This window comes from Vespula pensylvanica, chromosome 19 (assembly GCF_014466175.1).
Source record: "Vespula pensylvanica isolate Volc-1 chromosome 19, ASM1446617v1, whole genome shotgun sequence".
In the NCBI taxonomy this organism is placed as follows: domain Eukaryota; kingdom Metazoa; phylum Arthropoda; class Insecta; order Hymenoptera; family Vespidae; genus Vespula; species Vespula pensylvanica.
The window spans coordinates 2,006,390-2,020,402 of NC_057703.1; the positions used below are offsets into that span (position 1 = coordinate 2,006,390).

The 14,013-nt window shown below is 28.5% G+C and overlaps 3 protein-coding genes across 4 annotated transcripts; 1 reads left to right on the forward strand and 2 right to left on the reverse strand.

The window, feature by feature from the left end:
• Positions 1–2,238: 2,238 nt before the first annotated feature.
• LOC122635745 (ubiquitin-conjugating enzyme E2 J2) lies at positions 2,239–5,387 on the reverse strand. The gene is made up of 4 exons (XM_043826313.1): positions 4,814–5,387; positions 4,496–4,730; positions 4,291–4,419; positions 2,239–4,188 (listed from the first exon to the last, which is right to left on the reverse strand). Exons 1-4 carry the CDS (start codon positions 4,936–4,938, stop codon positions 3,961–3,963), a joined length of 717 nt encoding a protein of 238 aa, XP_043682248.1. The 5' UTR covers positions 4,939–5,387; the 3' UTR covers positions 2,239–3,960.
• A 217-nt stretch (positions 5,388–5,604) lies between these two features.
• Positions 5,605–7,379, forward strand: LOC122635780 (transmembrane protein 98-like). The gene is made up of 4 exons (XM_043826420.1): positions 5,605–6,102; positions 6,172–6,281; positions 6,366–6,498; positions 6,578–7,379. Exons 1-4 carry the CDS (start codon positions 5,947–5,949, stop codon positions 6,851–6,853), a joined length of 675 nt encoding a protein of 224 aa, XP_043682355.1. The 5' UTR covers positions 5,605–5,946; the 3' UTR covers positions 6,854–7,379.
• A 2,206-nt stretch (positions 7,380–9,585) lies between these two features.
• Positions 9,586–12,870, reverse strand: LOC122635744 (ATP-binding cassette sub-family F member 2). Of its 2 annotated transcripts, none has more exons than XM_043826311.1 (9): positions 12,719–12,870; positions 12,147–12,334; positions 11,619–12,022; positions 11,336–11,499; positions 11,032–11,259; positions 10,568–10,955; positions 10,304–10,495; positions 10,026–10,229; positions 9,586–9,940 (listed from the first exon to the last, which is right to left on the reverse strand). In XM_043826311.1, exons 2-9 carry the CDS (start codon positions 12,325–12,327, stop codon positions 9,797–9,799), a joined length of 1,905 nt encoding a protein of 634 aa, XP_043682246.1. In that variant the 5' UTR covers positions 12,328–12,334; positions 12,719–12,870; the 3' UTR covers positions 9,586–9,796. The 2 variants fall into 2 exon arrangements, with proteins under 2 accessions (XP_043682246.1, XP_043682247.1); XM_043826312.1 differs by having other exon boundaries at positions 12,147–12,340; positions 12,719–12,834.
• Between the last annotated feature and the right edge of the window lie 1,143 nt (positions 12,871–14,013).

Below are 14,013 nucleotides of genomic sequence, written 5' to 3' on the forward strand. Positions count from 1 at the left end.
TCTTAACACGTAGTAACTAAAAAGGAAAGCTTCCGAAGGAGCTCTACGACTTCCTTGTTATTTCGTGGACGAATAAATAGCTGTTTGCTTCTTTTGCGGCTTGTTTTCATAGATTAAGGTGAATTTCTTCAGCCATTGAGAAAGGGGATGGATCACGTATATACGTAACACGTGTTACTCTTCATCGTGTGAAATTTACAATCCTTAGAATTATTTTTCTAAATCATTCATTTTTTATCATTTCAACATTTTATTAAATTATACTTATAGAACAATTATAATACGTCGTATTACAAAAAAGAGTACTATTCGTCTTAAAAAAATCAACAATTTTTGGAATTATCTTCTTTCGTTTCTTTTTTCTTCTCATTTATTTTTCTTTCCAAATTTCATTAATTTAGAAATAATTAAATATGTATATCGAATTAGATATGAATTAGATATTAAAGAGTAATATATATTCTATTAAATTTACTATCCTTTAAATTATTATCTATTTATTTCTATATACATATATTTTTTTTTTAATTATTTTTTTATAATTATAATGTTTATTTCTCTTAGAAATGTTACTATCTATCTTGGAATATGTATATATATATATATATAAAGAGAGAAAGAGAGAGAGACAAAGAAAGAGAATGATGATAGACAAATGGAAACGCATGTATTTTATTCGGTAACAGAAAAAAATGTAAACAGTCTGTTTAATATGTCCCTGTACAGAATTTTCTTCGAACATCTTAGTAATAAGATTTTTGTACATACATTGGTTTATCGGTGAAAATGTCGATTATATAAGGAGCTTCTATGAATGATCTACGTACAACCGCGAAATTCACGATCTACGATGACGGAAAGAACATTTATTTTGTTATTATTATTATTACTATTATTATAAAGGAAGTTTTAAGCTCCTTGGTTAAAAATTTCTTAATTGATCTTAAAGGCACGCTTACGTCTAATCTAATTAATATAGGAAGCTAATTGAAAACTACTATAAAGGGTAATAGTGATAACAGATTTTCATACGTACATACATACATACATACATACACACGCGCACACCCACACACGCATATACACATGCACGTACACATTATTTCATTGTTTTGACTATTAAGTACACGTTCTTTTTTAATAAATCATATAACTGAAACGTGAAATGCGTCGAATTATATAATTGTTTTTATATTATTTATTTTTTCTCTTTTTGTTTTTATATTAAATTGTACATTATTATTTAGAAAATTATCGTAATTTCTTTTCTTCTTTTCGATTAAAAGTATCGGACAGATTTGATAAATGAGAAAAAAAAAACAAAGAAAAGAAAAGAAAAGAAAAGAAAAGAAAAGAAAAGAAAAGAAAAGTAAGAAAATTTAGAATGAAGAGGAAAAAAAATAGGAAAAAAAAAAAAGAAATAAGAAAAGAAAGAAGAAAAGAGTATAAAGAACAGCAAAAGCTAAGATTTTTTTTTTCTTATTTTTCCTTTTTTGTTCTTTTTTTCTTTCTTTTTTTTTCTTTCTTTTTTTTTTTTTTTTTTACTTATAAGATGGTTACAAGGGACAGACAAGAAAACTAAAGCTGGTTCACAGGATGTGTCCTTCCTCCCGAGAGCACTTGGACAACGAAGCATTCAGAGAAAACTAACAGTTTATCGTTACAAACACCATACACTGTCTCCAAGAATACCGTGTCTTACTCTTTATATATTTTAGATCGGTTAAACTCGATGTAAACATTTTATCAAGTCAAATTAAATGATCCAATTTTTTTGTTAGATGTATATATATATATATATATCATTCTAATCACGATATCGATATTTCTATTTTATCTAATTTTATTCTATTTCATTTCTTTCTTACTTTTTACTTTCTATATTAGAGAATGCCTTAACATTCTCACGAACGTGCACGTATTAGATTTATAATTAAATCATCATTCTTTTTCTTTTTCCTTTCTTTCTTTCTTTTTTTTCTTTTTTATTTATTTATTTATTTTTTTCTTTATTCTTTTGTTGATATGTTTGAAAATATTTCTGTGCTATTTTATATTGGCTCGTTTATATTATTACATAGACGTATTTTTTCCTTTCCTTTCTTTTTTTCTGCTATCGTGTGTTTTACCCTTTATCATATAATATTATTATCGTCAATTCTACGTAAATTATTTTATTTTTGATGTTCTTTAGAAAATCAATCCTATTTCATCGATTCAACGATCTTACGACGTTCGTTTAAATATTTTCGATAGAAATTTATTAATGTTATGTGTTTTTAATGTGTGATTTCCAAAGATTACAAAGTTCGATGGTACAATTTTGAATGAGGGATTTAATTTCATTAAAAATCTGTATCTATATTTAAACAGAGAGAAAGCAGCATTGATTATCTTTGGATATGGATCTAATCAAATTTGAACGGTTTTGTGTACAGCTGAAATAAGTCTTATCAACGAAGTGTGCCTTATATGGAGAGAGAGAAAAAAAAGTATATAACTAAAAAATTTACATACGTAATAGTAACGACGATATAGATATACATTATTAGCAAAATCACATATTCGAAACTATAGCAGAAAAATGTTTCTATATAAATTCATGGATTTTGAAGGAAGATAGATAGATAATATTTGATTAAAGCGATAGATTAGATTATACTTTACTCTTGTTAAGTGGAAGAAATTATTATATTAATAATTATAATAAATATAATATGAAAACAAAATGAATCGACTTTGCCTCTATCAATTATCTCCTCATCGATCTAATATAAGTTATATTTACATTTCATTTCTAATAATTGAATGAATCAAATGTGTAGTTGACTAATACGTTCGTAAAATATATAATCCGTTCTATATTGGCACATCGAAGAGGCAAAGATCACTTGTTCAATTAAATTTGTGCATTTACTTAATTATATAAAATTCCAAATATACACCTAAATTCAATGATAATTAAAACGAACGAATTCAACGAAATCAGCATTAACAAACAAATAAAATTTTTTTGCAACAAGCTTTCACGACGAAGAGTTGGAGGAAAGAGCACGGATTATTTTTAAAAAAATTTTTTAAGAATTCATGAATAATAATAAATCTCTACGATTCGAATGATTTTAATAATATCGTTTCGAAAAGAATTACGATTATATCTAGTTCATCAACAGCTATCCTTTGGAAGTTTAAATAATAACATTAGAATGAAAATTTGAATGTTCATTAAAAGTTGCGAAGTCGCAACGATTAATGATATTTCATATTCTAAGTATATGCAAAATGATTTCATACCTATATCAAGAGTGGTAATTGTTAAAGTAGAAAGACTGTTATTGCAGCTAACTGCAATCATCATCATTAAAATTAGGAATTATAGTACAACTTGCATCTTACAATTACCCTTGATATAAAAATCTATTAAATGTCCATTACTAACATATTGATCAAAGTGAATAAAGATTTCCACACAAATTCGGCATAGATCAATAGGCAAGTCAATGTAGCTTACATTTTTCGATAAATTCTCTTTTTTTTTTTTTTTGTATCTTTTTCTTTCCTTTTTATTTATTTATTCTTTTTTTTTTCCCCCTTAAGGCTTCACTATTTTCAATCGTAGAATCATCGCAAATATAAATGTATATATTCAAAAATAATTTATATTTGGTAGTATGAATAATAACGTATCTTCATGTAACAACAAGTTATATAAAGGCATTATATGTAAAGATATTAGGCAGTCAGAATATTAGTTTGCACTTTGTTACAAGCTTTACAAAATTATTTGGAAAAAGTGCCAACGCAAACCAAAGTAGGAAAAAATGATATAAATAAAATTCTTCTTATGTTCTAAGATTCAGTATTATTCATACAAAATATCAAAGTTTTGAGAAGCCTTAAGTAAGATGCATGTGGTCATCTTCCTACCTTCTTTTCTTACAGAATTCTTTGAAACCTGATTTACTCACTTTTACTATATTCTGTGGCAATGCTCCTCAATACATATTTTACTATGAAAGCAAATGCTGCAAAACCGATCAAAACGACGAGATTAGTAATCGCACCATGTAACGGACTTTGTTCTCTATGTAGTTGATCTCGTATTAAGGAAGAAACTTCTGAAGCGGTAGACTGATGCCTTGCTTGTTTCTCTAATTCTTTTCTGCGTTCTAATTCCGCTTTTATAACCTAAGATATAACAGAATATTAGAAAGAAATAATTTTATTCCTTCAGTGTTTTTATCACTTGCCTACTAAAAGAAACAAAAAAAAAAAAAGAAAGAATATTACTTCAACCGTTTCTGGAAATAATTCGCAAAACATTTTGTCGCGTAGGTTATATTCCAAACTTTGCATTGCTAACTCCCTTTTTTCATAATCTGTTGTAGTAATACTGCCGAAAGTCGGGCTCTTTTCAATCTGTAATTAAAGAAAAAAATTAAAATCATAATCTAGTATACACTTTTTAACATATAATATTTTTCATTTTATATACCATAAAACTAAGCAATCCTGTAAGAATGGTAGATACACTCCAAGCAGGATTCCATGTATCAGGATGAAAATCGGTGTTTGATAAACAAAGTTTTGTATTAACTTTAAATCGACCATTTGGAGTAGTCATATAAATGCTAGGAGGTTGGAATGGAAATTCTCCAGGAAATATAAGCTTTCCGTGATAAAATCCTCCTTCGTACGGTGTCTTTTCTGGTCCTTTAACTACATAGTGCCTATAAAAATAGAAATAAAAGACCTTTGTTATTCTTCAAGAAGCAAACTTTTGAAAATAATTAAAAATATTATTATCTATTACCATTCTAATATATTAGAAGGTACCGGTTCTGCCAAAACATATGGGACAGGATCCTTTTTAAGACGTAAGTAATCCTGCTTTAAGCGAGCTGTTGCACTGTTAGGTTTTTTATTCATTCTTACCATATATGCTATAACTTAATGCGAGTCTTCGGCAATCCTTAATTTTCTTTGCTAATCTTTCTTGTTATATACAATAATTTCAAGAATAAATGAACATGAAGAATATTCCAATAGTTTTTATAAACTTTGAACTTTATCCCAATGAGAAAGTATTAATGTATCATTTGAAGGACAAATTTGCGTATAAATAATTTGTCAGAATAAGGTTAGAACTTGTTAGTTTAAGACTTATCCTTCGAAGTGTAATAAAACGAATTGTCATGAGAAAGTATGAATATCAAAAAATGATTTAACGATAAAATGAAAATCATTCGAAAGTTAGAACTCGCTGCGTTCTTTTAATGAAACTATACCCGTTTATGAATAATACTGAATGACACTGGATTTGACAGTACCGTCTCACACTACTTTCGTAAGAGAAACATATGACTCTGTAATACTTGTACCAGAGTATTCTATGCAGTGCTGCCACGTTGTAGAATTTTAGAAAATATATATACATGTACGCATATACAGATAGGTACATATATATATATATATATATCATACATATAGTTATATGTATATATATATATATATGACTTCGAACGTGTAAAGATTCGAGCATACAATAGACCGCATCGATCTTATCTATACATTATTTCTCTCCCTTTTGTTTTTAATACATTCGATATGATGACACTTATGATATTATGAATCATTTGACATATAAGAGATATATGTATATTATGTATTAAAAAGCAAAACAATATATGATCTTATATAATGTTTGATGCGTCCAATAATGAAATGTTTGTTACTGGTGAATTGAGCATAAGATCCGTGACAGTCTCCGCCTCCCACCGTCTGTCACTGAAGAGAATGGATAGCATTGTTGATAGTTCAAGCATAAAACGTATTACTTTGAATGTTTTCCTGCAAAACATAACGTGATAGACTTGAAATTCATTCAATGTTATATGTCAATTACATGTTTATAATTATTGGTAATTATTATATTTCTTTTTTAAAATGAGTTCACCAGTGTCAATAAGTAATTCTGCTTCCCTGACTGGTACTAATGGAATGGAAACAGTAGTAGCAGTAGCACTTGGCGCGCTTGCTGCTGTTTTTCTTGGTGCTCTTTTGGTACTCCTTGTCATTTGTCGTAGACAACGTTGTTATTATGTTAGTTGATTCTTTTGTTAAGCTTTTATACGTACGATTAAGGAAAGGTATAATTTGTAAATATTTTAGAATCAAAAAGATTCGCCAGATCTCAGTTCCGATTTGTTAGAAGGAGAGAATAATCCTGGATTAGGTTTGGGTACTTGGGAAAGTGAAGAATGGCTCGCTGGTGCTGAAAGGTATAATATATTAGCTTGTAAACTAAATTCATTAAGTCTATTAAAAAGTATCACTTGAAAAATATTATTATTAAAATATCTTAGATGGGTTGACGATGCTACTGGCTTAGCACCTCCTTGTATCGCGGTACTTCGTTCTTGTCATGCTTTGGCAGCAAGTCTTACTGCTATTGCAGGAACAGTGAATAGTAATACAGTACCGTTGGAAATAGTAGACGTCTGTATAATTTCTTTATTCTTTCAATTTTTATAATTTATTATCATTATATATCGTATTATATTTTCTTATTATTTAGGTCGCTAGAAGGATTCCACCTCGTGTTGATGACGTAGTTCGAAGTTTATATCCACCTTTGGATGCAAGACTATTGGAAGCCAGAGTAGCTGCATTGGTATTAGCTGTTACTCATTTAGCATTAGTGACTAAACATGGTGTTCCCAAAAGTCAAGCTAGAAAATTAACATTCATAGATCAGGCATTGAACGACATGGATTCACATTTGTTAATTTTAAGAAATGCTGCGTTAGCGCAAGAGGCTGTATGTTCTATCCCAGCTTCTACATCGGTATAAATTATTTTTCTTCAATGGAGAACACAAAATTAACAGTATTTATATAAAGGCTCTCTCGCTGTTGCCTTTATTTTATTTTATAACGATATTAAGATATTTTAGAGATTTCTTATATAAATGTTTTATAGAAATAATCTACTTTATAGATTAACTATTATATTTTTGATATCGGCTAATAATTCGTTTAAGTACAACTTAAATCTTCCTGTATCGATCAACTGAGAATAATCTGCGATGGTAAATTCCCATGAAAAACGGTTTGTAACGCCATCTAGGATATTTCTAGGAACGAATTTATCATCGCAAATTACTTCGTTCTAATTTACATTTAAAACGAAATATATAATAGTAATCTGATAGTATTATAGTTTATTATATAAAACTTTTATATATACGATATAAATACATGTTACACATGAATTCTTTTAATGCATTACAGAAGAGATTATGGCTAGAAATATACATGACATTAGAAGAAATATCGGAAATGAAAAATAATAAGTATTCTTATATAAAAATTGATAAATGATATATCGCAGTTAAGATTTATACATAATCGTAACGTCTTCCATATTAGATATATATTTTATAACAATTTACATTGTGCTACTTCATACTGTTGCAACATGATATTGAATAAATCAAATTATGTTTTAAATAAACGTTATAACACACTTTTTTTATAAAAATACATAACATTGATTTATGTATAACTTACTTCATTTTTCGCAATACAATGTATATATGAAACTACCATATTTACGTTATATAATGAATCATATATACATATATATATACATATATATATACATACATCTTAATAAAAAGTGAAACATTGTATATTCATTTATCAACTGATGATAAAGAAGATACCTGTTTATCATCGGTCAAAAAGATATCTGTTTATAATGTAGATCCCTACTTTACTACTTAAAAAATCTATGATCATATATCATAAGCTATCACCTGCTATTACCACCTGCTGCAAATATCTAATTCAAATAATAGTAATATTAATAATAGTAATAATATAAAATGAATCTAACTCTAGAGAGAAATAACAAAAAAAAACGGTGCTGGGAGTTTTAGCGTACAAGTAGATAATTCGAGAATGAATTCATATTTTATTTTTATTAAAGTAATATATAATGTATAAATATTCGATTATTATTATTTTTAATAAATTAAACTACGAAATCACCGAGTAAGTTCACTGTAATAGTTTTTTATGCTGTGCGAGCATCGAGAAACGCTTTTTTCATGGTCTAGTTCACGGTCATTCGAACGTGAAATAAAAATCAATTGTAGGTATATAATCGTCTCTTTCATCGTACAGTTTAAAAAATGTTAGTATACGAAACTTATTTTTTATGAAAATTGTCGAAAACAGTGTTTACATCAGCGATTAATCCAGACATAATTCATGAAAAATTTTGACGAACAATTTCGTTTTAAAGGTTTTTGTAAAAGTAGGGGTTGATGAACAGCCTTAATAACATGAAACATTCAATTATATAATTAATAATTCATAATTAATGGCTATTTAGTTATAAGGTTTTAAGAATAAGAAACATTTAGCTTTATAAATAGTTATTCATGATTATTTAATTATAAGTAAGTAGTCATTAATGATTATTTAGTTCTAAGTAGTTATTTAGTTTTTTTTTTTTTTTTTTCTTTTTTTTTTTTAACACAAGTGTTCAGTTGAATAATTCAATTTCGTTGATCATTTAATTCTATTGATAAGATCTTTTGATTACAAATTTTAGATAATTGATTTAGATTTTTATATGGGAAAAGAGAAAGTTTTTCGATTCCATGAAAAGTAGAAAAATTCTACTTTTGTTTTTCTTAAACTTTCTTTCATATACATACATATATACATACATTGACTGACAATGATTAGTATAATATAAAAGTAGAGTCGTCGTTAGCCTATGGATCTTCAAAAATCTCTAAGTGATAAGACCCAAGCAATCGATATTACATTCGATATAACGTATATCATGTATTTGTAAGAATTAACGAAGCTCTTTTATATTTTTATAAATACTGATCATAGTTATGGCATTGTATATATTATGCTTCGTACACTTTCTTAATTACATTATATACTTTCCATTGAAAATAATATCGAGTTTATGGCTGATTAAAATAAGTTATTATTGATAAAGCATGCTTTTGACAAAGATAGAGAGAAAAGATCGATACCTATTAAAAATTATTTGTCTTTTTCACTGTTTTTGATATTGCCATGTGATATCGTTTGTAACATTTTGGAATCCTTAAGTTTATCAACAGGTTTTACTAAAAAGAGAATGGATTAAATTTGAAAGTATTCATTATATAATTTTATAATTAATTATACTCTCTAAGATAAGTATGGATTATTAAGAATATAATTTATATATATATATATATACATATATATATATATATATATATATAAATTTAAACATCAATTTTAAATATTTAGATATTACAAGTTTTTTCCCTTTTTCTTTTTTTTTTTTTTTTGTACGTATAAGTTACACGTCACAATTTTGCAAAAACGTGCATATCTTCTTTTTCTCTTTTCTTTAAATCGTTTTAATCGTTCAGACATAAAATTAAATTTATTTTTAATAATCACACAAATAATGATACTTCGCTCTAGGAGAAACATTGACGGATAACTTATGATTGATGGAAAAGGAAACTGCATGGATAGAGAAAATTTTCATCGTTAGAAATTCATGGCCATAAGATGTGTACATTTGTGGTATATTTAATGACGTATTATTTAAATAAATTAACTAGGTAATCTCGTGTCACCGGTACGCTACACAGCAGCATAAGTGCAGTGACATTTAACGATCAAGACCATAGGTAAAATTTTAAAGTAATAGAGAGTGCTCTGAATAAAACGAGAAATGTAATATATATTGAATAACGGGCCTTGCATTATTTTCCTCTATTGATAAAATCCTTTTGTCTTTTCTGATTATCATTAAGAACTTTGTTTTTGAGATGTTCCTTGTAATTCAAAATATTACCACTCCACTTTGTAACTGTTCCATTTTCACATACCCATATCTCTTCTGCAACCTAAAAGAAAAATATAATAAATTATTCTATATATATATGTTTTAATCTTATTTCTCATAGAAACTTTTTTATCTATAATACTTACCTGATTTATCAATCTGAAATCGTGAGATACTAGCACCATTCCTCCATCAAAATCATTAATTGCTTCTGCAAGTGCATCTATTGTTTCCATGTCAAGATGATTTGTAGGTTCGTCAAGAAGTAATAAATGTGGGACTTGCCAAGCTAACCAAGCAAATACTACGCGACAACGTTGTCCATCAGATAGTTGACGAATTGGACAGACCTATAAAAATATTATATAGTTTATATAATCATTTTATAACATAAACTTTTTTTAATCTTAAAGTTTATGCATACTTGTTGACGCCCGGTAAGTCCATAACGACCGATAATTTTTCGCATTTCTTCTCGTTCTTTAACATCTGGAAAAGCTTTCATCATATAATCCAAAGGAGAGATATCCAAATCTAAAAGTTCATGTAAATGCTGATGATATCTTCCTATACGTAGATGACTATTTTTACGAATCATACCACTTGTAGGCACCAACTGAAACAACGTAATATCTATTAGCAATATGTATTTTAAATATCAAGATACGATTTAAAATTTTCAACTTACATCCCCATAAAGTAATTTTAATAATGTACTCTTTCCTGCACCGTTAGGACCAACTAAAGCTAATCTAGTATCTAAATCAATACCGAACTCCAAATTTTTATATATCCAGGGAGAATTTTCATTGTAACGAAAACTCACGTTCTGCACCATTATAACAGGAGGTGGAATAGTTCCACAAGATGGAAAATAGAAATTTAATACTTTATCATTGACAACTTTTTCTGTAAGACCTTGCGCTACCATTTTTGCTAAAGTTTTCTCTTTCGATTGAGCTTGTCTTGCTAATTTAGCAGAACCATGTCCAAATCGTGCAATATAATTCTTCATATGGGCGATTTGATCTTGCTCCCAATTGTACTGTTTCGCTTGATTCTCCAATAATTCCATTCTGATAACGTAATTGGGTAAAAATTATGATATACAAATTACTACGTCGTTATGAAAAATCAAACATTTATCTTTACCTTGTTTTCACAAATGCTTCATAATTTCCTGTGTAATATTTTAATTGTTTCTTATTGACATGTATAATGTTTGTACAAATGCCATTAAGAAAGTCTTGAGAATGGGAGATGATAACCAAAATTCGTTTATACGTTTTCAATTCTTCCTCCAGCCAAACGCATGCGTCCAGATCCAAATGATTGGTTGGTTCATCGAGCAATAATAGATGAGGTTTCACATAGAGTGCTCTATATATATTCAATGATTAGAATATATATATATATATATTAATAATGCAAACATTAGTTTTATACTGTCATATACCTAGCAAGAGCTATACGCATACGCCATCCTCCTGAAAAATCCTTGGTGGCAGTTTTTTGCATTTGGGGAGTGAAACCTAAACCATGTAAAATATGCGCAGCACGAGCTTCTGCAGTGTCAGCAGCCATATCATCTAATCGTTCATATACATCCATTAGTTGTTCCTATAAAAATATGAAGATAGAGATAAAAAAGAATTTACTCTTTCTTTCTTTCTTTCTTTTTTTTTTTTTTTTTTTTTTTTTTTTTTGAAATTTAATAATCGAAAAAGAATTTTTCAGACCTGAGCATCTTCCTCTTCGCAATCAATCAATTCTTCAGCGAGTTTCTCAAGTCTTACTCTTTCTTCATCAACTTCCATAACACATTCTAAAGCAGTTTTATTGCTAGCAGGCATTTCTCTAGTCAAGTGAAAAATATCAATTTGATCTGGTATAGGAACTTCTCTATTTCCAAGTACTGCCAACAAAGTAGACTTTCCAGAACCATTAAGACCGAGTAAACCATAACGTCTTCCACAATTTAATTCAAGCATAGTATCTTGTAGCAATTCGCAACCATGAAAGGTAATAGAAAAATTAGATATTTTTATGTCTCTACTTCGTGGATGCGAAGCCAGAGATCCAGTGCATGAACGTGCTTCAGCATTGAGCCTTGCATCTGCTTCTAGCTTTAAGCATAATGCCTCTACGGAAAACATATAGATATAAAATTTAACGTAAATTTATAACAAATTTTTTCTTTTCTTTTTTTAACATACATGATTATTAATTTGTAACTAAAACAATAGAATACGTTATTACGTCTTTACCTTCTACACTAATAGCCGTTCCATTAGTTCCATTTTGAACAGGTTCTTCCGACGCAGTATTTAAATCTTTTCCATCTTCTGTAGATTTTGTTTGATTGGTAGTTGGTTTCTTGCCAGATTGTCTAGCCTTAGCAGCTTCTTTCTTTTTCTGTTGTTGTTTCTTTTTTGCGTCGGACGGCATGTTTTATCTGTAACTCAGAAGAATAATTTCTTTAGTAATATCAAAAAACGTTAATCGCAATAAATTACAATTTCTTTCTTCTTGAAAATTCGTTATGTAAGACGTAGGTTAGAAAAGTGATAGCACATGTACGAGAAACGTGGAAGAGAATATAGCTAAATAGGGTATTTTAAAAATTCTCTATCGTCTTAAACGGCTCGTTTGTGGAAGCAAGAGACACGATACGGTATCGAGAAGGACAAAGTACGTCTTGTCATGAAAAAAGAAGCTTTTACTTCTTCGGCCGAAGTATTAATTATAAGGTATCAACGTATAATCGATATTTTTCAAAACTATGATATTCAAATATTTCTAGAAGTACTCGTTTTCCGAAAGATTTTAGAAAGCTCACCTAATTGTGCGCCAAAAAATGAACGATTCTTGCGACACAGAACACACGTGCACGGATAAAGGCAAAGCCATCAAGTGGAAGAATAAGTTGTTAGATCGACTCACAGATGGTAGTACCTGATCCGTATAAATTTTCAACAAAACTTGGAAGGGGTATAATTAAAAAAAAAAAAGTTTGATAAGATATTAAAAAAAAAAAAATGAATATCGATAGTTAATCGTATGGATTACTTTTTCGTTGAAACGCAATGACGTTTCTCATAAACGTCAAATAAACGTCAGTAACGATTCTTCTAAACGTGATGTATCTTCATTTAGAAATTATTCGTGCAACTAGTTTAATTCAAATATTTATTCAATATTCCTGTAATCATATATTATTTTATTTACACATTAAAAAAGAGTAACTTATCAATTAACCTTTCTTTCATTATTTAAATACTCATACGTCATCTGACCAAGCACTGTCGATAAAGTAGAACATTACCGTACGATATATATATATATATATATATATAATGTATTCCTTGTACATGCTTGGAATACATATGCGAATACGTATTTGCATTAAAAAAACATTTATTTGTAAAAATACCAATGGAAAAAAAATAATTTATGAACCGAATAATAAAGAAATGTAGTAATCAATATAAATAACGATGTAATCATGGGTTAGCTTTATAAAGGTTTAGAATAGAACGGTTTCATGAAATAATATAATAAAAATAATAGAGACCTACGGTGAAACTCTATTGATATTTTTTACGCAAAAGTAACAAGTAGAAATGGCATAAACCGCAAAAGGAAAATCGCTCTTACATTTCCTCAGCCAATAATTTGCAATTCTCTGCTACAGCCTCCGCATGTAGCAAGGATACATTAGCAATGCATTTCTGTGTTGCCTACGTACGAATGTGTCATCGTAGATTTAAGAATAATTCGCCTTCGTTATTATCTTTAATGAAGCAATGAAATCACACATCGACATACATCGTACGATTAAGATAAAAAGAATTAAACTGAATTAATCTCGAACGAATAATTTTCTATTAATATCTAAAGTGTTTGAGAGAGAGAAAGAGAGAGAGAGAGAGAGAGAGAGAGAGAGAGAGAGAGAGAGAGAAAGGGAGGGATAGAGAAAGAGAAAGAGAGATAAGATTTCGTGATCGTGATTAGATTATTACGAAATTGAATTAGTTTTAAATTATAGAGCTTTAAAGGTAACGTTAAGCGTGTGACAATTTTATCGCGATACAGTTTGTCTGGTTGAATAACTTAGTAAACGTCACATACTAA

Bases quoted from the DNA above. Each gene is read 5' to 3' on its own strand.
- LOC122635744 (XM_043826311.1), bottom strand. From the start codon at position 12,327: ATGCCGTCCGACGCAAAAAAGAAACAACAACAGAAAAAGAAAGAAGCT. The intron at 10,496-10,567 runs GTAAGTTGAAAA...ACGTTGTTTCAG, and splicing joins TAAAATTACTTTATGGGGAT to TTGGTGCCTACAAGTGGTAT. The intron at 9,941-10,025 runs GTAAGTATTATA...TTTTTCTTTTAG, and splicing joins ATTTCAGATTGATAAATCAG to GTTGCAGAAGAGATATGGGT.
- LOC122635745 (XM_043826313.1), bottom strand. From the start codon at position 4,938: ATGGTAAGAATGAATAAAAAACCTAACAGTGCAACAGCTCGCTTAAAG. The intron at 4,731-4,813 runs GTAATAGATAAT...CTATTTTTATAG, and splicing joins CCTTCTAATATATTAGAATG to GCACTATGTAGTTAAAGGAC. The intron at 4,420-4,495 runs GTATATAAAATG...CTTTAATTACAG, and splicing joins CAGGATTGCTTAGTTTTATG to ATTGAAAAGAGCCCGACTTT.
- LOC122635780 (XM_043826420.1), top strand. From the start codon at position 5,947: ATGAGTTCACCAGTGTCAATAAGTAATTCTGCTTCCCTGACTGGTACT. The intron at 6,282-6,365 runs GTATAATATATT...AAAATATCTTAG, and splicing joins TGGCTCGCTGGTGCTGAAAG to ATGGGTTGACGATGCTACTG. The intron at 6,499-6,577 runs GTCTGTATAATT...CTTATTATTTAG, and splicing joins TACCGTTGGAAATAGTAGAC to GTCGCTAGAAGGATTCCACC.